The sequence below is a fragment of the Papio anubis genome, chromosome 20, assembly GCF_008728515.1.
Source record: "Papio anubis isolate 15944 chromosome 20, Panubis1.0, whole genome shotgun sequence".
In the NCBI taxonomy this organism is placed as follows: Eukaryota; Metazoa; Chordata; class Mammalia; order Primates; family Cercopithecidae; genus Papio; species Papio anubis.
The window spans coordinates 18,498,433-18,522,526 of NC_044995.1; the positions used below are offsets into that span (position 1 = coordinate 18,498,433).

Genomic DNA, 24,094 nt, shown 5'->3' on the forward strand with positions numbered 1-24,094 from the left:
TGAGAAATGGGGAGGATTCCTAATATTGTTGGAGGCCCTGGATCCAACCAGACCTGAGGCTAGCCCTCTCCAGAATCTTAAGAGTTATATAACCGAGTAAATCTCTTTCTAGTTAAGCCAGTTTGGTGTTTCTGTTACTTGCAGTCAAAATAATGTTGACTGATTCACTCTTCTTCTTAAGACCAGTGATGACTCAAGAGGCCCTGGAGGGGAGTCGGGGTAGCTGGGGCCAAGCAGGGTGACCAAAGAGCAGCAGGAAAGACTGGGGCCAAAATGACATCTCGAACCATACCTGGCCTGGTCTCTAACCCCCGGGGAAAATGACTACGCTAAAGATGGCCTCCAAGGCCAAGGGCCTCCATATGATCCACAGGACGGTACTGGGAGGGCCAATGCTGGTGGGTGGGCAGTCAACATCCAGCAGCCGTGCCTCTGCTGAAAATCACTGACCTGCTGCCTGTTGTTGGGGGTGTAAGGGAGCAGGGTGGAGACGTGGAACATGATCTCGTAGTCCTGGTACGTCGTGTAGAGGGAGTGGGTTCCCGTGGAGTCGGCTGAAACAGAAATGCCAGTTAGGACCATGTTTCCAAAACCTCTGGGTTTTTGCCATATCCCACGTACCATCTGTGCTGGTTTTTAACTTGGTGCTTTCACTTCAATCCACTCTTAAAAATTAAATACATTGGCCAGTCGCGGTGGCTCATGCCTATAATCCCAGCACTTTGGGAGGCTGAGGAGGGTGGATCATCTGAGGTCAGGAGTTTGAGACCAGCCTGGCCAACGTGGTGAAACCCCGTCTCTACTAAAAATACAAAAATTAGCTAGGCGTGGTGTTGGGCACCTGTAGTCCCAGCTACTCAGGAGGCTGAAGCAGAAGAATCGCTTGAACCCGGGAGCTGCAGCTTGCAGGGAGTCAAGATCACTCCACTGCACTCTAGCCTGGGCGACAGGGTGACTGTGTCTCAAAAAAAAAAACAAAAAAATTAAATACATTTAGATAAAAAGGAAACCCCATTGCTATGCACCCACCAGACTGGTAAAAATTAAAAAGTCTGACAGCACCAAGGGTTGGTGAGGATGTGGAGCAAACGGAACCCTTGAGGTGGCTGGTTAGGTGTGTAACGCGGTCCGAGCACTTCGGAAAACTTTTTAGCAATCTCTCTTAAGCCTGAAGATGGGCTTCATTGACAACCTAGCACTTTCTCTCCTCGGACCGCAGCCCAAAGAAATCATGCCCACGTGTCCTGGGATATGGGTACAAGAAGCTTCACGTGTCAGTCACAAGAATGGGTGAACACACTGGTCAATTCACACTGTGGAAAAATATACAGCCAGGAAAAGGAACGAGTCACGGCTGTGGCTTGGGGGAATCCTCTGAATGTTGAGTGAAAGATGCTGACACAAAGCAGCACACACGGCGTGATCCCATTCATGTGACGTGCAAAAGCAGGTCAGAGTATACCAGTCAGGGATGCGTACGTAAGTAGCAAAATTATGAAGAAAAGCTAAGAAATGATTATCACTGAGAATCAGGATATGGGTTCTCTCTAATAGGAAGGGAGGGTTATGACCAGGAAGAGGCAAACCTACTTATTGAGCCCATGTTTCAGAGGGGGAAACGGAGGCATGGAGAGGGACTGCCTTCCCAAGGTCATGCTGCACTAAGTGGTAGAGTCTGGATCAGAACTCAGGCTGTCGGACTCCAGATCTGTTTTTGTTGTTGTTGTTGTTGTTATTTGTTTGTTTTTGAGACAGAGTTTTGCTCTGTCACCCAGGCTGGAGAGCAATGGGGCCATGTGGGCTCACTGCAACCTCTGCCTCCTGGGTTCAAGCAATTCTCCTGCTTCAACCTCCCGAGTAGCTGGGATTACAGGCGCCTGCCACCATGCCTGGATAATTTTAATATTTTTAGTAGAGACGGGGTTTCACCACGTTGGCCAGGCTGGTCGAACCCCTGACCTCAGGTGATCCACCTGCCTCAGCCTCTCAAAGGGCTGGGATTACAGGCGTAAGCCACTGTGCCCGGCCTCCAGATCTGTTCTTAACAATATTCAATGCTGCCTCAGTGTCCGGTGGGGACACTGAGGCCACAGCTGCCAGTGCCAGAGCCAGGTCGGGAGCCAGGTAACCTCAAGGTGTCTGCTCAAGCCAGGATCATCCCTGCCTGTAATTTGGGGAGACTACTTCTAGGAGCACTACGCTTCCTGGGGTCCTCTCCGAGAACGCACTTCCTGGCCAGGCATGGTGGCTCACGCCTGTAATCCCAGCACCTTGGGAGGCTGATGTGGGTGGATCACCTGAGGTCAGAAGTTCAAGACCAGCCTGGCCAACATGGTGAAATCCCATCTCCACTAAAAATACAAAATTAGCTGGGTTTGGTGACACGCGCCTGTAATCCCAGCTACTCAGGAGGCTAAGGTGGACGAGTCGCTTGAAACCAGGAGGTGGAGGTTGCAGTGAGCCAAGATCGCTCCACTGCACTCCAGCCTGGGTGACAGAGCAAGACTCTGTCTCAAAAAAATGAAAAACAAAAAAACCAAAAAAAACCACAAACAATACTAACACTCACACCTGCCAGCTTCCTCCACGCCAGGCGAGCCCAGTGAGGCCTGCTGCCTCCCTGCCCGCCTAGGGGGACACCCACACTGGCAGAGCTCTGGGAAGCACCTGGCACAGAGGGAGGGCTCAGGATGTTTGGGGCAATGCTGTCCCACGGAACCCTCACCGTGCAACCGTGCTTCCAAGGTTAAGTGCAATTATTACCTTCACTCTACAGATGAGGAAACTGAGGACAAGAGAGGCAAAGCCACCTGTCCAAGATCACGAAACTAGCAAATGGCATAATATCATGCTCGTTCCTCCTACAGCCTCCTTTAGCAGGGGAGGAGGGGAAGGTGGTGATGGCCTCAGGCACCGGCCTAACACTTCACTTCTCTAAGATTTGTCTCCTGATCTGGGCTTCCGTTTTCTAGAAGAGCAAACCGAGTCTTGGTGAGGTGTGGGGCAGAGCAATTGACTGAGCCATCTCAGGGCCTTCTCACTCCCAGCCGATGAAAACTCACCCCCAAGGACAGTGGCAGTCCATTCCCCAGGGAGCTGTGACACCTGTGAACATCACCCATCCACCCACCTAACTACTGCTCATGAAACATTTCGATCCTATACATCATATACAAATATATTTTTTCTTTCTTTTTTTTTTTTCTTTTTTTGACATAAAGTTTTGCTCTTGTTGCCCAGGCTGGAGTACAGTGGTGTGATCTCAGCTCACTGCAACCTCTGCCTCCAAAGTTCAAGCGATTCTCCTGCTTCAGCTTCCCAAGTAGCTGGGATTACAGATATGTGTCACCACACCTGGCTAATTTTTTGTATTTTTAGTAGAGATGGGGTTTCACCATGTTGGCCAGGCTGGTCTCGAACTCCTGACCTCAGGTGATCCATCCGCCTCAGCCTCCCAAAGTGCTGGGATTACAGGCGTGAGTCACCACGCCCGGCCCCATATATCATGTATATTGATGTACACATATGCATGGTATGCACAGAGACTGCTGCAACAAATACATCCCATGTGCCACCACCTTAAGAAACAGACCACCACTCACACTCTAACGTGAGCACCGCTCCCCAGACACACCCGCCTCTCCCCAGACAGCCAACCACTATCCTATGTATTGTCTCCAGCGTTCCCTTTTTTTTTTCCCTATGATTGATTGATTGATTGACTGATTGAGACAGACTCTTGCTCGTTCTGTCACCCAGGCTGGAGTACAGCGGTGCGGTCTCAGCTCACTGCAACCTCTGCCTCCTGGGTTCAAGAGATTCTCCTGCCTCAGCCTCCCAAGTAGCTGGGATTACAGGTGTGAACCACCATGCCCAGCTAATTTTTTTGTATTTTTAGTAGAGACGGGGTTTCACCATGTTGGTCAGGCTGGTCTCGAACTCCTGACCTCAGGTAATTCGCCCGCCTTGACCTCCGAAAGTGCTGGGATTACAGGTGTGAACCACTGCATTTGGCCTATTTATTTGTTTATTTATTTACTTATTGAGAGGGAGTGTTGCTCTGTCGCCCAGGCTGGAGTGCAGTGGCATGATCTCGGCTCACTGAAACCTCCGCCTCCTGGGTTCAAGCCATTCTCCTGTCTCAGCCTTCCCAGTAGCTGGGATTACAGGCACGCACTACCATGCCCAGCTAATTTTTGTATTTTTAGTAGAGATGGGGCTCCACCATGTTGGCCAGGCTGGTCTCGAACTCTTGACCTCGTGATCCACCTGCCTTGGCCTCCCAAAGGCTGGGATGATAGCTGTGAGCCACTGTGCCCGGCCTAATTATTTATTTTTTTGAGACAGTGTCGCTCTGTCACCCAGGCTAGAGTGCAGTGGTGCAATCTCGGCTCACTGCAACCTCCACCTTCTGGGTTCAAGTAATTCTCCTGCCTCAGCCTCCTGATCAGCTGGGACTACAGGCACACGCCACCATACCACCATACCCGGCTAATTTTTGTGTTTTTTAGTAGAGACAGGGTTTCACTATATTGGCCAGGCTGGTCTCGAGCTCCTGACCTCATGATCTGCCTGCCTCAGCCTCCCAAAGTGTTGGGATTATAGGCGTGAGCCACCGCGTCCAGCCTATTTATTTATTTTTGAGATGGGGTCTTGCTCTGTTGCCCAGGGTGGAGTGTAGTGGCATGATTTTAGCTCGCTGCAGTCTCAAACTCCCAGGTTCAAGCAATCCTCCCGCCTCAGCCTCCCAAACCTGGTGGCATGAGCCACCATGCTTGACTCTGTTTTTCTTTAGAGTTCCACTATATAAGAGCATATCCCCAAACAATATATGGCTGGTGGATTTTTTTTTTTTTCCAGAGACAGGGTCTTGCTTTATTGCCCAGGCTGGTCTTGAATACCTGGCCTCAAGCAATCATCCTGCCTTGGCCTCCAAAAGTGTTGGGATTACAGGTGTGAGTCATCCTGCTGAGCCTGCTGGTTTTTGCCAGTTTTTTGTTTGCTAGTTTTGGCTCATATGTGTAGTTCCAGCACTTTGGGAGGCCAAGAATCCCTGAAGGCCTTGTGTTTGAGACCAGTCTGGGTAACATAGCAAGACCTTGTGTCCATAAAAAAGGATAACTGGCCCGCACGGTGGCTCACACCTGTAATCCCAGCACTTTGGGAGGCTGAGGCAGGCAGATCACGAGATCAGCAGTTCGAGACCAGCCTGGCCAATATGGTGAAACCCCATCTCTACTAAAAATACAAAAACTAGCTGGGCATGGTGGCACATGCCTGTAGTCCCAGCTACTCCGGAGGCTGAGGCAGAATAATCTCTTGAACCCAGGAGGCAGAGGTTGCAGTGAGCTGAGATTGGGCCACTGCACTCCAGCCTGGGCAATAGAGGGAGACTCTGTCTCCAAAAAAAAAAAAAAAAAAAAAAAAATGTGTGTGTTTATATATATATATGTAGTTATGTGAAAGGCATCATTCAGGTCCCACTCTTCTGAGGTTTGCTGTCTTTGCACAGCACGAAGCATGCAGCTCTCCTCCACGCTGATGCCCTTGGTGCCAGTTCATCTCCGCTGGGTGAACACACCACAACCTTGCCAGTGTGCATTGGGTGCACCGAGGTGCCGGTGGTTAGGGATATTCAGTCCTCTCCTGCCGTGCACATGTGCATTAGACAGAGTGCATACCTAGGAGTGCAGGAGCTGAGTCACAGAGCAGGGTCTCTTCAAACTGGACTTGAATGTGCTGTACCGTTTTCCAAACTGGCTGCACATGGCCAGGCGCGGTGGCTCACGCCTATAATCCCAACACTTTGGGAGGCTGAGGTGGGTGGACCACTTGAGGTCAGAAGTTCGAGACCAGTCTGGCCAATATGGTGAAACCCCATCTCTACTAAAAATACAAAAATTACCCAAGTGTGGTGGTGCACACCTGTAGTCACAGCTACTCGGAGGCTGAGGCAGGAGAATATTGTTTGAACCTGGGAGGTGGAGGTTGCAGTGAGATGAGATCACAACTCTGCACTCCAGCCTGGGCCACAGAGTGAGATTCTGTCTCAAAAACAACAACAACAACAAAAAAAAGAAAAAAAAAAAAGGAAAAAAGAAAAAATAAAATGGCTGCACTTATTTGTGCTCCTACAAGTCTGAAAATTCACAGCTCCACTGCTCCACGTCCCCACCCTGGCATCCCCAGACCTTTTAAGCTTTGCCCGTTGAGTGGGCGTGCAGTAGTGGCTCACTGTGATCTAACTGGCCCCCCACTTACTCTTGACGTCCAGCTGGGCAGCGTACTTGGTGAAGCCCTTCAGGCAGACCTTCTCGCCGATGAGGGAGAGGAACTCCTCGAAGGCAGGGCCAGCCTCCTCGTTGTTGTACATCTCCTCCTCGGAGCTCTGGCCGGCCTTGCAATAGAGGATGCCCACCTTGTGCTTCCGGCAGAGCTGCAGAGGCAAGAGTGGCTTTGTGGAGGCAGGCCAGGCAGAGATGGCAGAGGGAAGGGAGCAAGGGGTATGTCTGAGGCCTTCAGCCCTGGGAGCTGCTGGGACCACTTGAGAACCCAGAGCCACAGCCAGACAGGGAGGAAAACAGTGTTGGGGCATGGCGGCATGTCCCAGTTGTCCCTTTCCCTCCCTCCCCCACCACAGAAGCACATCGAGGTGTCCAGGCTGCCTCTTCTCGCTATGGCGGGTGGAGGATGGCTTGTGATGCCACACTTGCATGAACGAGACTGTTGCCTTGGCCGGCTTCCCACAGTAGGTGGAATGCTTCCCACAGTAGGTGGACTGGGATGGGCTGAGATTCTGCAAAAGCAAAATCTGGAGGGCTCAAGGCTTATAGTCAATAGCTTTTTTTAGGGAGTGGGCTCCCAACAACCATGTTTGCTTTAGGTATCTCGGATTCCCCTGGTCACTGGTGACTGGGCCACGGTCAGCCACCTGACCTATGAATAGCCCAATTGATGGCTCTCCTGTGACCAGGGTCAGCTTGCTGGGGTCTGCCTGTGGCTGGAATTCTAACAGACTGGGAGCTGTGGGAGAGGCGAGAGAAGCAGAGGGAGCCCGCGTGTGGAGCGGGGAGGAAAGACGCTAACCCCCCCCACCACAGACACATATACGCATGCACACATGGGGACCTAGCAGCGATCTCACCCCCAGACGATCTCCCTCCTTTAGGAGACCCAGTTACATTCCTGCTCTTGGCACCACTAGAATTTGATTTGAATCCCTCCTTTTGCTGAAACCAGCTTAAGTAGGTTTCTGTTACTTGCAAAGAAAAAAGGATGTGACCAAGATAGAAAAAGGTACCAGGAGTGGGGTTGCAAGCTACTGCCCCTGCAGCGCCCTGACCTCTAGCCCCTGACTCACCCCTTGCTCATCGAGCTTCAGCAGTTGCTCCGTCACCTTGGGGGTGTTGAGGGCCAGCCGCAGGCAGTGGATGTTGAGCTCGGGGATGACGTACTCCAGGGCATCCTTCAAGGGCAAGCCCCGCCCGGTCCCATGCTTGGTGGCTGTGGGCGTGGCATCTTCCAGGATGGAGCCCCGCAGGGTGATGAGCTACTCAAGGGAGAGAAGGGAAGGTTAGGGGGTTCTTGGGACCTAGAAAGGGATGACAGCATACGAGAGACATCTTGTTTTGAAAGAGACATGTGTGATGATTGGAAGTTTGTGCTCTAAGGTCAGAAAGCCCTAGGTCTGAGCCAGAACTTGAACCTGTTGCCGCCTGGCTGTGTGGTCTTGACCAAGTGACTTCGTATCTCTGAGCCTCAGCTTGCTCTTTTGTGAAATGGGTACAGGATGGTATTGTAACCTTGAAGGGGTGTTGGGAGGATTAAATGAGACAATAATGTAAACTAACTTCATCTGTTCAACATATATTGGCTGAGTGACTCCTCTGAGACACTGAGTCCTATTCTAGGTGCAATGAACAAAGACCCTTGTCCTTGTGGAGCTGACACTGGAGTCGAAAAGAAGTATTATGTAAGGCAGTAGGGAGTATAATGAAGAAAACAGGTCCTACCAAGAGGATGTGGGCTCTTGTCCTTATTACAGTAACACTGTATTATGTACACATTCCTGTAAATGCTTATGTAAAACACCCGCCTGCCTTGAATACTGGCACTACCTTGGATCTTGAACTGTAGCACTGGTTTCCAACCAGTTTCATTAAATAAAAAAAAAAAAAAAAAAAAAAAAAAAAAAGGCTGGGCGCAGTGGCTCACGCCTGTAATCCCAGGACTTTGGGAGGCCGAGGCGGGCAGATCACGAGGTCAGGAGATCGAGACCATCCTGGCTAACAAGGTGAAACCCCGTCTCTACTAAAAATATAAAAAATTAGCCGGGCATAGTGGCCGGTGCCTGTAGTCCCAGCTACTCGGAAGGCTGAGGCAGGAGAATGGCGTGAACCTGGGAGGCAGAGGTTGCAGTGAGCCGAGATCACACCACTGCACTCCCGCCTGAGGAACAGAGCGAGACTCTGTCTCAAAAAAAAAAAGAAAAGAAAAGAAAAAGGGTCAGGTGCAGTGGCTCACACCTGTAATCCCAGCACTTTGGGAAGCCAAGGTGGGCAGATCACTTGAGGTCAGGAGTTTGAGACCACCCTGGCCAACATGGTGAAACCCCATCTCTACTAAAAATACAAAAATTAGCCAGGCATGGTGGCATGTGCCTGTAATCCCAGCTACTTGGGAGGCTGAGGCAGGAGAATCACTTGAACCCGGCAGGTAGAGGTTGCAGGGAGCCAAGATTGCACCACTGTACTCCAGTCTGGGTGACAGAGCAAGATGCAGTCTCAAGAAATAAATAAAAAAGGAAGAAAACCACCACCAGTGATTCTAATTTGGATGGTCTGGGATGGGGCCAGACATGCATGTTTGTATACATGGCATATTTTTAATCCATCTCAGGTGCTTCTGATGGGCAGCCAGGGATGAAAACCTTTGGACAAAGCCAGTCACAGCCATCTCATTCCCATTCCCCAGATGTTGCTTTCCTAGGTTTTCCTATAGACAACCATGTGACCAATTCCAGGCAATAAGACGTGAGGGGAATTGTGCTTGGTGAGGACTTCTGGTGCAGATTTCTCTCTAATAAAAGGAAAGCCCCCTTTGGGAGGCCAAGGCGGGCGGCTCACCTGAGGTCAGGAGTTTGAGACCAGCCTGACCAATGTGGTGTAACCCCGTCTCCACTAAATACACAAATATTAGCAGGGTGTGGTGGTGCATGCCTGTAATCCCATCTACTTGGGAGGCTGAGACAGGAGAATCACTTGAACCCAGGAGGTGGAGATTGCAGTGAGCTGAGATCACGCCATTGCACTCCAGCCTGGCAACAAGAGCCAAACCCTATCTCAAAAAAAAACACAAAAAAACATAGATGTGAGGCCAAATAAATTATCACAAAGTGAATACCTGGGTAATCACTATCCAAATCAAGAAATGCATTTCCAGCACCCACAGCCCTTTTGTACCCCCTTCTTTTTCCCCAAAGGTAACTATATCCTGATTTTCAACACCATCATTTATCATTTATTTCTGTCTATTTTTGAACTTCATGCAGTTTGTATTTTTTTATTCTTTTGTTCTTTTGAAGACAGGGTCTCACTCTGTTGCCCAGGCCGGAATGGAGTGGCACAATCACGGTTCACTGCAGCCTCGACCTCCTGGGCGCAAGAGATCCCCCTGCCTCAGCTTCCTGAGTAGCGGGGACTATAGGCATGTGCCACCATGCCTGGATAATTCTGTATATCTTTTGTAGAGACAGAGTCCCACTATGCTGCCCAGGCTGGTCTGCAACTCCTAGGCTCAAGTGATCCTGCCACCTCGGCCTCCCGGAGTCCTGGCATTATAGGTGTGAGCTACTGCGTCCAGCCAGGAAGTTTGTATTCTTTTGTTATCTGGCTTCTTTCTCTGAATCCTACATATGTGAGATGCAGCCACGCTGTTGCGAGAGGCTGACGTTTTACTTTGATAGGTTTGGTCCTTTTCACGTTGGTAAGCACCAGAACTGCTTCCAGTATTTGCCAACTGTGAACAGTGCTGTTAGGAACCCTCACAGAAGCACCTCAGTGCACATGAACACGTTTTCTTTTGGTTTTATACCTAGGACGGAAATTGCTAAACCACCAGGCATGCTAATCTTCAATTTTACTGAACTGCCAAATAGTTTTCCAAGTGGTTGTACCAATTTACACCCCACCAGCCCTGTCTGAGCCCCTGCTGCTCCACATCCTCACTAACACCAGCTCGTACCTGTAGCCACAGCATGCTGCTGGCCACCAGGTCATGCCACGCACGGGACCAGCACCACACCAAGAATGCACAAGAAAAATCCCTCCCCAGGGGGCTTGTTACAAGCACCCAAAGTACACTTGGGGCTGTGGTCTAAAGACTAAAGAGGAGGCCAGGTCTGGTGGCTCACGTCTGTAATCCCAGCACTCTGGGAGGTTGAGGCGGGCAGATCACCTGAGGCCAGGAGTTCGAGACCAGCCTGGCCAACATGATGAAACCCCATCTCTACTAAAATAGAAAAATTAGCCAGGCATGATGGCTTATGCCTGTAATCCCAGTTACTCGGGAGGCTGAGGCAGGGGAATCACTTGAACCCAGGAGGCGGAGGTTGCAGTGAGTTGAGATTGTGCCACTGCACTCCAGCCTGGGCGACAGAGTGAGACTCGATCTTAACAACAACAACAACAACAAGACTAAGAAGGATAAGTATTAACTGCAAAAACATGCTTGCCTAAGTCGAAAAACACAAGAGGTGGCAAAAAAAACATGTCATGACTTCGCCTCTAAGCACACAGCCCACTACCCTCGCCAAATAGCACCTGGGCAAGAGGTATGTGTGGAAGGAATAGAGAGATCCCACTTCTGGCCCCGGTAATTAATAAACAAACAAATCTCTCTCATCACAAGCAGGGTAGTGTCGAAACCTATCATGAAAAGCAATGGTGTCAGGGGCTCTGCCCTGTCAATCTGGGTGGCCCTGGGGTTGTGGGTTTCAGTTAAGGCACCAACAGGATCAGTGTCTCTATATCCCATTGACACTGTCCCACAGTGCCCTCTGCTGGGAATGAGGGACAGCATGGACCAGAAATCATTCTTCCCTGGAGACCGGTGGCTTACAGTCATATTTTGGCTCTGACCACCTCATCAGCGCGCACTACTTGAAAAGCTCTTTCTGCACTGGGGACAGTAAGTACGACACTGGCAGGTCATGAGTGGCCACCTCACTCTCTACCTGGTCACCCCCACCATCACCTCTCACCTGGACAGCAGCCTCCTCCAGGTCTCCCTGCCCCTGCCCTGTCCCCAGTCCATTCCTTCTACAGCTGCCCGAGTCAGATCACAGCCCTCCTCTGCTCAGAGCCTGAAAACATCTGGCATCAGCTGGTCAAGGGCAACAAATCAAGTAAGCCATGAAAGGCACACAGTGCCACGTGAGCAAGGAGGTTCCAGCTGGTACAGGTTATCCCCACTCACTCCTGACTCAGACGCGCTCCCCGCTTGACTGTGCTGGGCGGTGGGTGTACCCTTCAAGAGCATTTCCTAGGAGGTTACTTAGGAGGTGGTCTGCCTGGATTTGAATTCTAGCTCTAGCTCCTCCCTAGCTGTGTGATTCTGGGCAAGCCACTTAATTTCCCTATTACCTCATTGACAAAATGGGGATAAAAATGCCTGCCTCAAGGCATTGAAAGGATTCAAAAAGATCTGTGTATAATGCTTAGCGCTGTATCTTGGGCATAGAGTAAGAGCTCAATGTATGTTAACCACTATTATCTGTAGATGAGTGTTAAATGTTTATGTACAAAGTCACATGCATAGTTAATAGTTTTAAATTTTTTGTTTCTTTTTTATTTGTTTTTGGAGACGGAGTTTCGCTCTTGTCGCCCAGGCTGGAATGCAATGGTGTGATCTTGGCTCACTGCAACCTCTGCCTCCTGGGTTCAAGTGATTCTCCTGCCTCAGCCTCCCGGGTAGCTGGGATTACAGGTGTGTGCCACCACACCCAGCTAATTTTCGTAGTTTTAGTAAAACCTCCCATCCCACGGTTTTGCCATGTTGACCAGGCTGGTCTCGAACTCCTGACCTCAGGTGATCCACCTGTGTAGGCCTCCCAAAGTGCTGAGATTACAGGCGTGAGCCACCATGCCCGGCAATTCACTTCTTTTTAATAGAGACAGGGTCTCGCTATGTTGCCCAGGTTAGTCTCAAACTCCTGGGCTCAAGCAATCTTTCTCCCTCGGCTTTCCAAAGTGCTGGGATTACAGGTGTCAGCCACTGCACCTAGACGAGTTTTAAATTTTTTAACCTTAAGCAGGAAGCCACATTTTTTTGCTTTTCCCCCTACTTAACAATATGCTTTGGAGATTGTTCATTTAAACACACACATGGCCAGGTGCAGTGGCTCATGCCTGTAATCTTGGCATTTTGGGAGGCCAAAGGAGGAGGGTTGCCTGAGCCCAGGAGTTCAAGACCAGCCTGGGCAACATAGTGAGATTCTGTCTCTAAAAATAAAACAAAATTATTAGCCAGCCATGGTGGTGCATGCCTGTGGTGTCAGCTGCTAGGGACACTGAGGCAGGAGGATCACTTGAGCCCAGGAATTCGAGGCTGCAGTGAGCTATGACTGCACCATTGCACTTCAGCCTGGGGGACAGAGTGAGACCCTGTCTCAAAAATAAATAAGCAAACACACACAGACACACACACAATCAGATGTACCTACTGAACAAACACTTGCTTTTTTCACTTAATGAAAGCTTTCCTTTTTCTACTTTGCATACTTATGTATTGTCTAAGTTCTTAACAATAAGCGTCTGGTACTTTTTAAATAAAAAAGAAAAATCAATAAAATAAAAATCCAAATCTCTAACCCTATCAGAACTAAAGCCTGTCAAAAACTCACGTGTGCTAGGCCAATGAGAACCACTGGGCCTGGGCGGGGCCACACAGCTCCTGGCTGGTTGCCATCCCCACTCCCTCCTCAGTGTCCTGGGTGAGACAGTGCCAGTGAAGGGGCTTGAGACAGGGCAGCCTGGCCTGGTGCTCGTCCTGTCCAGGCTCTCTGGGTTTTGGATGAGCGGTGCCAAAGCCCAGCTCCAAGTCTGTTCCTGCCTCGGTGGGGAGCCTGGCACCGACAATGCTCATATCCCATCTGCTGGGAGATGCGGGTCCACTCGAGACTGTCGCTTGGCAGCCAGGGGCGGCCATCTGGGGCAGGCCTGCTGGCTTGGAAGGCAGCCCAGACCTCTCGCTCTGGCCCCCATGCCCTGGTTTACAGGACCCCAAGGCATGTGTGTGTGAACATGAGAAGGACAGAACCCCATCCGTGGGCTCAATCCATGCTCCCCAGAATGGGCCTCTGACCTCCTGGGAAAGAACGTCCGCTGCAACAGTGGTACTGCTTATAATCATTTTCCGTCAAGTGTCAGGCCCAGCACTGCCTGCTTGATATGTGCAACCTCACCGAGTCCACAACACAGTTCTGCAAACCAAGAATTTCCAAGAGGGAAACTGAGGCTCCGAGAGGAAATGAGCCATGTGCCCAAGGTTCTAGAACTGCTGAGTGGCCAAACTAGGACTCATACGAGGTCTCCAACCCATGGAGCATGGCTCTGCCTCAGGACCTCTGCACTGGCTGTTCCCTCTGCCTGGAATGCTCTTCTTCCAGTTGTCCACACGGCCCCCTCTCCCCTTCTCTAGGTTTACTAGAACGTTACCTTCCCAGTGAGGCCCCTCTTGACCTTCCTGTTAAAAATCTAAGCGCCTGCCATACTCATCACTCCTCCTTGCTTTGTTTCCCACCTTGTCACTATAGGCAGCACCTACAGCGTAATTTGCTAAGGTGTTTGGTGTCCTGCTGTCTCCTCCTCAAAGACCCACTCCCCCGAATATCTTTGCTGCCTTGTTTGCTATGGTACCCTCCATGCCCAGCATAGAGCTGGGACAGGGGAGCACTGAGCAAACGTCTATGGAATGGATGGATCCCAGGCCTGTGGCTGTGATACCCAAAGTGTCCCCGTGCTGTCGCCTGGGATGGACCAGAGTCCCCCACGGCTAGTTTTGTAGGTGCTGGGGGTAGGAAGTAGATGGGAGCAGGTATACACTGGGAATGGCATCAAGCCAGTTTCAAACTTAGTGAACAGGAAATCACAGCAAAAAAATTATATAACCCAGTATCCATGCACTAAAGTCTCACAACTCAGTATGTGTGGCATAGTCTGACATATATATATTTTTTAATTTTTATATTTTAAGTTCTAGGGTACATGTGTACAACGAGGTTTGTTACATAGGTATTACACGTACCATGTTGGTTTGCTGCACCCATTAACTCATCATTTACATTAGGTATTTCTCCTAATGCTATAGTCTGGTATTTTTTATTTTTTAGAGACAAGGGTCTCACTGTGGTGCCTAGGCCGGTCTTGAACTCCGGGTTTCAAGCAATCCTCCTGTCTTAGCCTCCCGTCCCAAAATGCTGGGATTACAGGTATGAGCCACCATGCCTGCCTATATATTGTATTCTCTTTTTTTTTTTTTTTTGAGACGGAGTCTCACTGTCACCCAGGCTGGAATGCAGTGGCCGGATCTTAGCTCACTGCAAGCTCCACCTCCCGGGTTTACGCCATTCTCCTGCCTCAGCCTCCCGAGTAGCTGGGACTACAGGCGCCCGCCACCACGCCCGGCTAGTTTTTCTGGTATTTTTTTTTTTTTTTGAGATTGAGTCTTGCTCTGTCGCCCAGGCTGGAGTGCAGTGGCCGGATCTCAGCTCACTGCAAGCTCCGCCTCCCAGGTTTACGCCATTCTCCGGCCTCAGCCTCCCGAGTAGCTGGGACCACAGGCGCCCGCCACTTCGCCCGGCTAGTTTCTTTGTATTTTTTAGTAGAGACGGGGTTTCACCGTGTTAGCCAGGATGGTCTCGATCTCCTGACCTCGTGATCCACCCGTCTCGGCCTCCCAAAGTGCTGGGATTACAGGCTTGAGCCACCGCGCCCGGCCGTTTTTCTGGTATTTTTTTAGTAGAGACGGGGTTTCACTGTGTCACCCAGCCTAGAGTGCAATGGAGTGATCTTGGCTCACTGCAACTTCCACCTCTCAGGTTCAAGCGATTATCCTGCCTCAGCTTCCTGAGAAGCTGGGATTACAGGCACCTGCTACTACGCCTAGCTAATTTTTTTTGTATTTTTAGTAGAGATGGGGTTTTGCCATTTTGGCCAGTCTGGTCTCAAACTCCTGACCTTGGGTGATCCACCCACCTCAGCCTCCCAAAGTGCTTACAGACGTAAGCCTCCATGCCCGGCCTATTATATTTTCATTACGAACAAAAACACAAATGCTAGCACTGAGTTGGCTGAGCTCCTAACTCATGAGTGGGTCCAATGTGCGGTCTAAGCTGACTTAGTCAAACCCCAGAGGCAGCCGAGTGCGGTGGCCAGAACACAGGCAGGCACCCTGCCCTGCCACGCCCTGGAGGGTGCTTTGGGCAAGTCCCTTCACCTCTCTGTGCCTGTTCTGTCATCTATAAATGAGGACAAGAGTGTCTTCATCCTAGAATCGTGATGAGATTTAAGTGAGTTAATAGATATAAAAGGTATAGAATATTGCCTGACACACAGTATAAAGGAGATTTGCAGTAATAATAACCTTTGTTATAAATATTTATATATATATATATATATATATATATATATATATATATATATATATATATATTTTTTTTTTTTTTTTTTTTTTTGAGACGGAGTCTCGCTCTGTCACCCAGGCTGGAGTGCAGTGGTGTGATCTCGGCTCACTGCAACCTTTACCTCCTGGGTTCAAGAGATTCTCATGCCTCAGCCTCCCAAGCAGCTGAGACTACAAGTGTGCGCTAACATACCCAGCTAATTTTTTGTGTTTTTAGTAGAGACAGGGTTTTACCATATTGTCCAGGCTGGTCTTGAACTCCAGGGCTCAAACGACCCACCTGCCTTGGCCTCCCAAAGTGCAGGGATTACAGGTGTGAGCCACTGTACCCAGCCTATTTATATTTATAAGTATATGACTGTAGGCGTCATTTCACCCAGCAGTTGCCCGTATGTCCTAAAACAGTCGGATGCAGTGTGAGCTGTCACCTCTCATTCTGCTCTGGTGCTCATCTGGCCAGAAAGGTGGGTAGAGGGAGGAGGGGCTGGGGAGACAGAGGCTGGTGACCACCTGTGGTTTGGCACACATGGTTTTGTGGCTGCCTCTTCCTGGCTGCTGCAAAGCCTCCGTGCCATCCCATTCCCCCAACACAGTGGGAAGGTCTTGGTAAGGGGATGGGGCGAGGGCACTCCGAGCTGCATCTGCCAGCCTGGATGAGGTCCAGGACTTGGCTGGCCCCACAAAAGTCCTTGGCAGCCTCAGCCTGCTAGGCTTCCATGTCTGGGCAAAGGCCAGGCCCAAGGGGCTAGGGCAATGCACGCTGAGGGAGACCCATTTTGGAGGGCCTGCCTAGCTGGTGACTGCCCCTTTTCTGAAAGGTCTTCCTTATTTGGGTCTTCTGGACCTCTCTGTCATTTCTGCTTGCCTGGGTCCCCTCTTTTTGCTGAGGATCTGCCCTGCCTCCTTCTCCAGGAAGCTCTGGTGGAACTGTTAATCACAGTGCCTGGACCTGCCCCTGGACCCAGGGTGGGGGGTAACATGTGCTAGACCTGGCCAGTTTCCTCTACCACCCCGATCACAGTGACTGGCCCAGGGATTGCATTTGTGATCTAAGCAGAGCCAGAGTTCTTCCCAGATAAATCTGTCTAAGTCTTTTTTTTTTTTTTTGAGATGGAGTTTTGTTTGTTGCCTAGGCTGGAGTACAATGGTGCAATCTCAGCTCACTGCAACCTCCGCCTCCTGGGTTCAAGCAATTCTCCTGCCTCAGTCTCCTGAGTAGCTGGGATGACAGGCGCCTGCCACCACACCCAGCTAATTTTTGTATTTTTAGTAGAGACGGGGTTTCACCATGTTGGGCAGGCTGGTCTCAAACTCCTGACCTCAGGTGATCCGCCTGCCTCGGCCTCCCAAAGTGCTGGGATTACAGGCATGAACTACTACTGTGTCTGGCCAGTCTGAGCCTTTGGGATGAGAAGGCGTAAAGATGTAGGTTTGAGCAGCCCATCTCCATGTTCCCATGACACGGTGAGAGCTTGTTAGTGGCAGAAGAAAATGACATTCATGATGCAAACAGCAAAGCCAAGCAGAGACCTAAAGAAGCAGAGTTCTGGTGACTGCATTTGAGTCTCTAAGTCCAGCTATGCCCGAAGCTTGCCCTACCTCTGGATTTGCAGTTACACGAACCATGAATGCTATTTCTGACTTAAGAAAGTTAGAAGTAGACTTCTGTCACTTACAATTTAGAGTTCTAATAGAGCATGGGTGCCCCAGCAGGACTTCCCCACTAGCTACAGCTGACATTTAATCCAGGGGAAGGCCTCCAGCCAGGATCATGGGCTTCTCCACTCAGAATGGAAAGTGACACATTGGGAGTACCTTGAGCTGATTGGCCCAACAGCAGCGCCTGTGGTTGACAGTCCCCAATTCCTGTCCTGCCTGAGGCTTGTTGCCTTAATTCTTTCCATTATGTAGGACACCTCATGATCCTAAAATGATCCCTTACCTTCCCTTTTATTTCTTACGCTTATTAGAGTTAATCTCTCGCAAACAGGTTTTGTAATGTTGGGCTCTGAAGTCAGACACCCTGGACTGAAATCTTGGTCTGGCCACTGATTCATTGATCCTATAGAAATCATTTATCTTTCTCTCTTTTTTTTTTTTTTTTTTTTTGAGACAGAGTCTCACTCTGTCACCCAGGCTGGAGTACAGTGGCATAATTTCAGCTCAGTGCAGCCTCTGCCTCCCAGTTTCAAGCAATTCACCTGGCTCAGCGTCCCCAATAGCTGGAATTATAGGCGCGTGCCACCACACCTGGCTAATTTGTATTTTTGGTAGAGATGGAGTTTCGCCATGTTGGTCAGGCTGGTCTTGAACTCCTGACCTCATCTGAGCCACCCACTCACTTCCCAAAGTGCTGGGATTACAGGTGTGAGCCACTGTGCCCAGCCGGAAGTCATTGAAATTCTGAGTCTTAGTTTCCTCCTCTACGAGATGGAGAGACTAACAGGATTGCTCTCCTGGGGTGGTTGGAAAGATTCCATGAGATGAAGCCAGGGAAGTGTTTGCCCCTAGAACCTAGCTCGAGATGCGAGTGGCTATGATTTCTTTAATAAGAACGAGAGTGATGGGACCTACCTCGCGGGTCCGGAAGATGATCCTGTACTGGTACTGAGGTCCATGCTCCTTGTGGTCTTCCAGCTTCTCCCGCTTAATGCTCACAGCCACTGGCCCCAGTTTCTCATCCACGCCGAAGTAATTGGCATGTTCTAAGAAAGAAGAGCAGGCGAGTTCAGGCTCAGCTGTCTGGGAAGGAGGGGCTCTGATGCCCAGCAGGCCTGCAGATAGGGTGATCAGGCAGGGTCCTGTGCAATCTGTGGGATGCTGGTCACGCAAACCTCATGCCTTGGTCACACACACCCCTAGTGGAGAAACTGTAAGAGGCAAAAGCCCACCTTACTGTACCACCTCCGCCAAGCCACAGAACTTTTCTGAGCCTCAGTGCTCTTGTCTGAGAAAACGGGGCCTTGATGCCACCCACAATTCAGAGAGCTGATGTGAAGGCAAAATGAAGCTACAGATATGAAACGCTTACTACGGTGCATGGCATGTCATCAACCCAGCACCACTGTGATTCATCCCGTGCTTGCAAATTGTTCACTTGGTTTAACTGCTGATTAGCCCTTGTGAAGTTGTTAAGTAAGATTCTAGTCTAGAGAGCCTCCTGACATCTGGGCTCTGCCCCTTAAGAAATGTCTGGCCCCAGCCAAGTTGCTAGACAGCATTTTCAGCCATAAAATAAAGTTAAAGGTGGACCCAGCCTTGAGCACTGTGCCAGGCACATAGCACGCACATGATGAGTGTTGGCAATGACCAGCCCCAGTCGTTGGCGCCTGTCAGGGACCACGATAGGGGTCCCCAGGCATCGCCTTTATCTCACCATGTTTCTTTACCTAGGTAACTTCAACACTGCTCTTTTTTCCCTTAGGGTAACAGAGACTTTAGCCAGCCATGGGGCACGCCTCCTGCTCCCTCCTCTACCCGACAGCTGCCTCCTCTTTTTTTCTAAAACATGCTGCTATCTTATAACCCTTCCAGGCAAACAGTTCTTCCCGATGTATAACCCAAGTATCTCATGCTTGTGTGGGTATCCACCAGCGGTCTGTCTTGACCCAAGTCCACGAAGTTAGCATCACCCACCACCGGAAATTGTACTGGTACGCTGAATGTTTTTAACTGATGGTTCTTGTTCTCATGAGATGCTCTTGGCAAATCAAAGGTTAATCTAAAGGCAAAATATTGTGTGTTAATTAACGGCCCCAATCAGGATAGCATCTGCAGGGGGTTCAACAATCTCCAGCTGATCAGAGAATGGAATAAACATTGTACTCTACAGATCTACAGATCGCAGATACCAGCTTATTCCTGAAGCAGCTACAGGGGTTGTTGCTTTTCCATCAGTGCATATCTAGCTCCTTGCAAATCCTAGCATATAGTAGACACTCAATAAACACTGACCAATGATTAATTTATTTACTAGTTTTGACAAAGACTCTTTGCTTGGCCAAACTTTAGTTAGGCTTTGGAATATTCTCCTAGGCCCATCTGTGCACCTCCTTGTAAAATCCAGTTTTAACAAAGAACCCTGCTAAGTCAGTTTAGCAAGAACCCTGCCCCCCAACCTTATCCTAATATCTGGACATCCTCAACATCTGATCAAGCTCTTCATCCTCCACCATCCAAAGGTGATGTCGGATCATCCTGGTGTGTCATCAGCGAGATTAGGTTGGTTTAGCCAGAATCTTCCTTACCTCTGACATTTCTTCTTAGTAATTTCTTCTATCCACTGACCCCCACCCTGACTCTTGGCTATAAATCCCCACTTGACCACGCTGTATTCAGAGCTAAGCCCAATCTCTCTTCCCTACTGCCAGACCCCGCCGCAGTGGTCCCTACGCCTACTCTGATGGCTCTGAATAAATTATTCACTGTGCTTTAACAAATATCATTGAACAGTTTTTCTTTTTTGAGACAGGGTCTTGCTCTGTCACTCAGGCTGGAGTGCAGTGGTGCAATCATGGCTCACTGCAACCTCTGCCTCCAGGGCTGAAGCGATCCTCCCAGCTCAGCCTCCACAGCTCAGCCTCCACAGCAGTTGGGACTACAGACATGTGCCACCACACCTGGCTAAATTTTTAACCTTTTTTTGAGGTCTCACTATGTTGCCCAGGCTGGTCTCTTAACTCCTGGGGGCAAGTGATCATCCTGCCTCAGCCTCCAAAAGTGCTGGAATTACAGGCGTTCAGGGAGCCCTTGTGCTTGGCCAGGACATTTTTTTCTTGAACAGCTTTCAGTGCTACAAAGAAATTTTTAAAAATAAAATGACTCTTTTTTTTTTTTTTGAGATGGAGTCTCGCTCTGTCACCCAGGCTGGAGTGCAGTGGCCAGATCTCAGCTCACTGCAAGCTCCGCCTCCCAGGTTTACACCATTCTCCTGCCTCAGCCTCCCGAGTAGCTGGGACTACAGGCGCCCGCCACCTCACCCGGCTAGTTTTTTGTATTTTTTTTAGTAGAGACAGGGTTTCACCATGTTCGCCAGGATGGTCTCGATCTCCTGACCTCGTGATCCGCCCGTCTCGGCCTCCCAAAGTGCTGGGATTACAGGCTTCAGCCACCGCGCCCGGCCTTCTTTTTTTTTTTTTTAAAGCTGAATGATGAGTACTTCCTACCTGCCTAACAAAGAACTAAGTATTTTAATGTATAATCTTACTTGATCTTTATTTGATCCACATTCCTTTCATGTAAGTATTTGTATGTGTAGGTTGAAAAGAATGTGTTCTTTGTTGATTAGGTACAAAGTTAATATATATACAGTGTAAAATCAAGTTTTCATTAGGTTATTCAAATCCTCTAAATCCTTATTTTTCAGTTACTAGATTCTGTCAATTTCAGAGAGATAATCTGTGCACTTCTCCCGCTATGGTTGTGAATTTTTCCACTTCTCCCCGTAGCGTTTTTGTTTGTTTGTTTGTTTTTTTGTTTTGGTTGAGGGGACAGAGTCTCACTCTGTCGCCCAGGCTGGATTGCAGTGGTGCGATCTCGGCTCACTGAAACCTCTGCCTCCTAGCTTCAAGAGATTCTCCTGCCTCAGCCTCTCAAGTTGCTGGGATAACAGGCACCTGCCACCACACCCAGCTAATTTTTGTATTTTTTAGTGGAGACAGGGTCTCACCATGCTGGCCAGGCTGGTCTTGAACTCCTGACCTCATGTAATCTGCCCACCTCGGGCCTCCCAAAGTGTTGGGATTACAGGCGTGAGCGAATGCGCTCAGCCAGCCTGATCCATTTTTAAAATCTATATACCCCTAAACCAAGTTGCCAGGTATACAAAGGTTCACAACTACCAGAATTTCTTGGCGAATTTTAAGAAACATGAAACGGCCTTCTTAATTCCTCTAAAAAGTGCTTTCAGCCTTTATTTAAATCTATTTCATGTGATACTGATATTGCCTCATTGGCTATTTCCTTGTAAGCAACTGTCTGGAACTTCTTTTTTTTTTTTTTTTTGAGACGGAGTCTTGCTCTGTCGCCCAGGCTGGAGTGTAGTGGCACAATCTCGGCTCACTGCAAGCTCCACCTCCTGGGTTCACGCCATTCTCCTGCCTCAGCCTCCCGAGTAGCTGGGACTACAGGCGCCTGCCACCAAGCCCGGCTAAGTTTTTGTATTTTTAGTAGAGATGGGGTTTCACTGTGTTAGCCAGGATGGTCTCGATCTCCTGATCTTGTGATCCGCCCGCCTCGGCCTCCCAAAGTGCTGGGATTACAATCGTGAGCCACCGTGTCTGGCTTGGAACTTCTTTTTGATCCCTTTCTTTTCAATCTCTGTGTCATTTTGTTTGTGCATGTGATATTGATATAATTATCTTCATTTGTCATGCAGTCTGAAGAGTAAAACGTATCACATGGATCAGCTATGGAACAGATACCCCAAACTGAGGGCTTTCTGACTCCAAATGGGAACTCCAGAGACTCCAAGTTGGAGCTCCAGTGTCCCATGGGACAACTTAATTGACATTTGTTATGTTTGACAAGGACATTACTTTAAATATTTTTTAAAAACTAGTTGCTGTGAGCCAGGTGTGGTGGCTCACGCCTATAATCCCAACACTTTGGGAGACCAAGGTGGGTGGATCATCTGAGGTCAGGAGTTCGAGACCAGCCTGGCCAACATGAAGAAACCCTGTCTCTACTAAAACTACAAAAATTAGCTGGGTGTGATGGCGAGCATCTGTAATCCCAGTTACTTGGGAGGCTGAGGCAGGAGAATTGCATGAACCTGGGAGGCAGAGGCTGCAGTGAGCTGAGATCGCGCCACTGCACTCCAGCCCGGGTGACAGAGCGAGACTCTGCCTCAAAAAAAAGAAAGAAAAAGCAACAACAACAACAAAAATCCAGTTGCTGTGGAGTACTAGCTGCTAGCTTTTCTTTTTTTTTTTTTTTTTTTTTTTAAGAAAAACCCTCTATTCTTGGAAAAGAGAAATTGTCTAGCTAAAAATCTACATTTCCCAGCCTCCTTGCACACAGGTGTGGTCACTAAGTGGAAGTGGTTGGATGGGGCTTCTGAGAAAGCTCTTTAACCCATTTATGCTGGAGACTGCAATTTTGTGGATTTTTCCAGGAGTAAAAATTCAGACCCTGGCAATGACCTTGAGCAGTAGGCTATAACTCCCACATGCTTAGTGTTCCAATAATGAAACACTAGGCATAACGGCATAAGGGGGTTGACTTGACAAGAGGTCTGCCTTTTTGTCCTTACCCTTTCCTCTTTTTCCCTGCCTGGAAACACAGATGTGATGCCTGTAACTCCAGCAGCTATCTTGGTGTGGGGCGGCGGGGGATCATGCCATGCACTAAGGCTGATGTTCCACTGATGCTGAAGACTGACCAAACCAGCCCTGGGCTGCTGAACTCTGGATTTCTTCACAGGAGAGTCACTTCTATGTTGTTTAAGCCTGTTACTAGCAGTTACAAGCAATTCTGATTTTTTTTTTTTTTTTTGAGACAGAGTCTCACTCTGTCACCCAGACTGGAGTGCAGTGGCATGATCTCAGCCCACTGCAACATCTGCCTCCTGGGTTCAAGTGATTCTCCTGCCTCAGCCTCTCAAGTAGCTGGGATTACAGCCACATGTCACCACGCCTGGCTAATTTTTTTGTATTTTTAGTAGAGACGTGGTTTCACCATGTTGGCCAAGCTGGTCTTGAACTTCTGACCTCAAGTGATCCGCCTGCCTCAGCCTCCCAAAGTGCTGGGATTACAGGCATGAGCCATCATACCCAGCTAATAATTCTGAATCGTTATAGCTGCCACCATCTAAAAATCAGTGAAGTCTATATTTTAAAAAATCTGAGTTTCAGGAGAATCTTGAAAAACTGGAAAGGCTGGTAACCCTAGATTTGTCTGCATGTCTTGCATGACAACAGTCAGCTGGCACCGGGCAGGAATGGCCTAGTCTTTGCCTAGCATGCCGTACTCTTGCAGTGTTCTGCTGTTCCCTGAAGCTGCCTGGGTTTATGGTCTCTGCGATATGCTATGCTGTCTCCTGGGAATGCCTCACCAGCACTAATCATGTATGAAACCCATCTCTCCCTGATGTTAACACCCTCCAAACATCAACAGCTTCGCCTTCCAGAGGCCGGGCGCGGTGGCTCACACCTGTAATCCCAGCACTTTGGGAGGGTGAGGCGGGCAGATCACAAGGTCAGGAGATCAAGACCATCCTGGCCAACATGGTGAAACCCCCATCTCTACTAAAAATACAAAAAAAAAATTAGCTGGGTGTGGTGGTGCACACCTGTAGTCCCAGCTCCTTGGGAGGCTGAGGCCCATGAATCGCTTGAACCTGGGAGGTGGAGGTTGCAGTGAGCAGAGATGGCGTCACCGCACTCCTAAATGGATCCAGTAGTGGCTTGCAAGA

At 49.3% G+C, this 24,094-nt stretch overlaps 1 protein-coding gene across 5 annotated transcripts in view; it reads right to left on the reverse strand.

The window, feature by feature from the left end:
* The window catches only part of SIPA1L3 (signal induced proliferation associated 1 like 3), a 308,537-nt gene that overhangs the window by 105,101 nt on the left and 179,342 nt on the right, over nucleotides 1-24,094 (reverse strand). For all 5 annotated transcript variants that reach the window (XM_021931056.2, XM_017952902.3, XM_031659500.1 and 2 more), the window contains 4 exons: nucleotides 18,256-18,386; nucleotides 7,361-7,549; nucleotides 6,262-6,436; nucleotides 451-554 (listed from right to left, as the gene is read on the reverse strand). In XM_021931056.2, coding sequence (XP_021786748.2) covers nucleotides 451-554; nucleotides 6,262-6,436; nucleotides 7,361-7,549; nucleotides 18,256-18,386 — 599 coding nt within the window. The remainder of the gene's footprint in view (nucleotides 1-450; nucleotides 555-6,261; nucleotides 6,437-7,360; nucleotides 7,550-18,255; nucleotides 18,387-24,094) is intronic.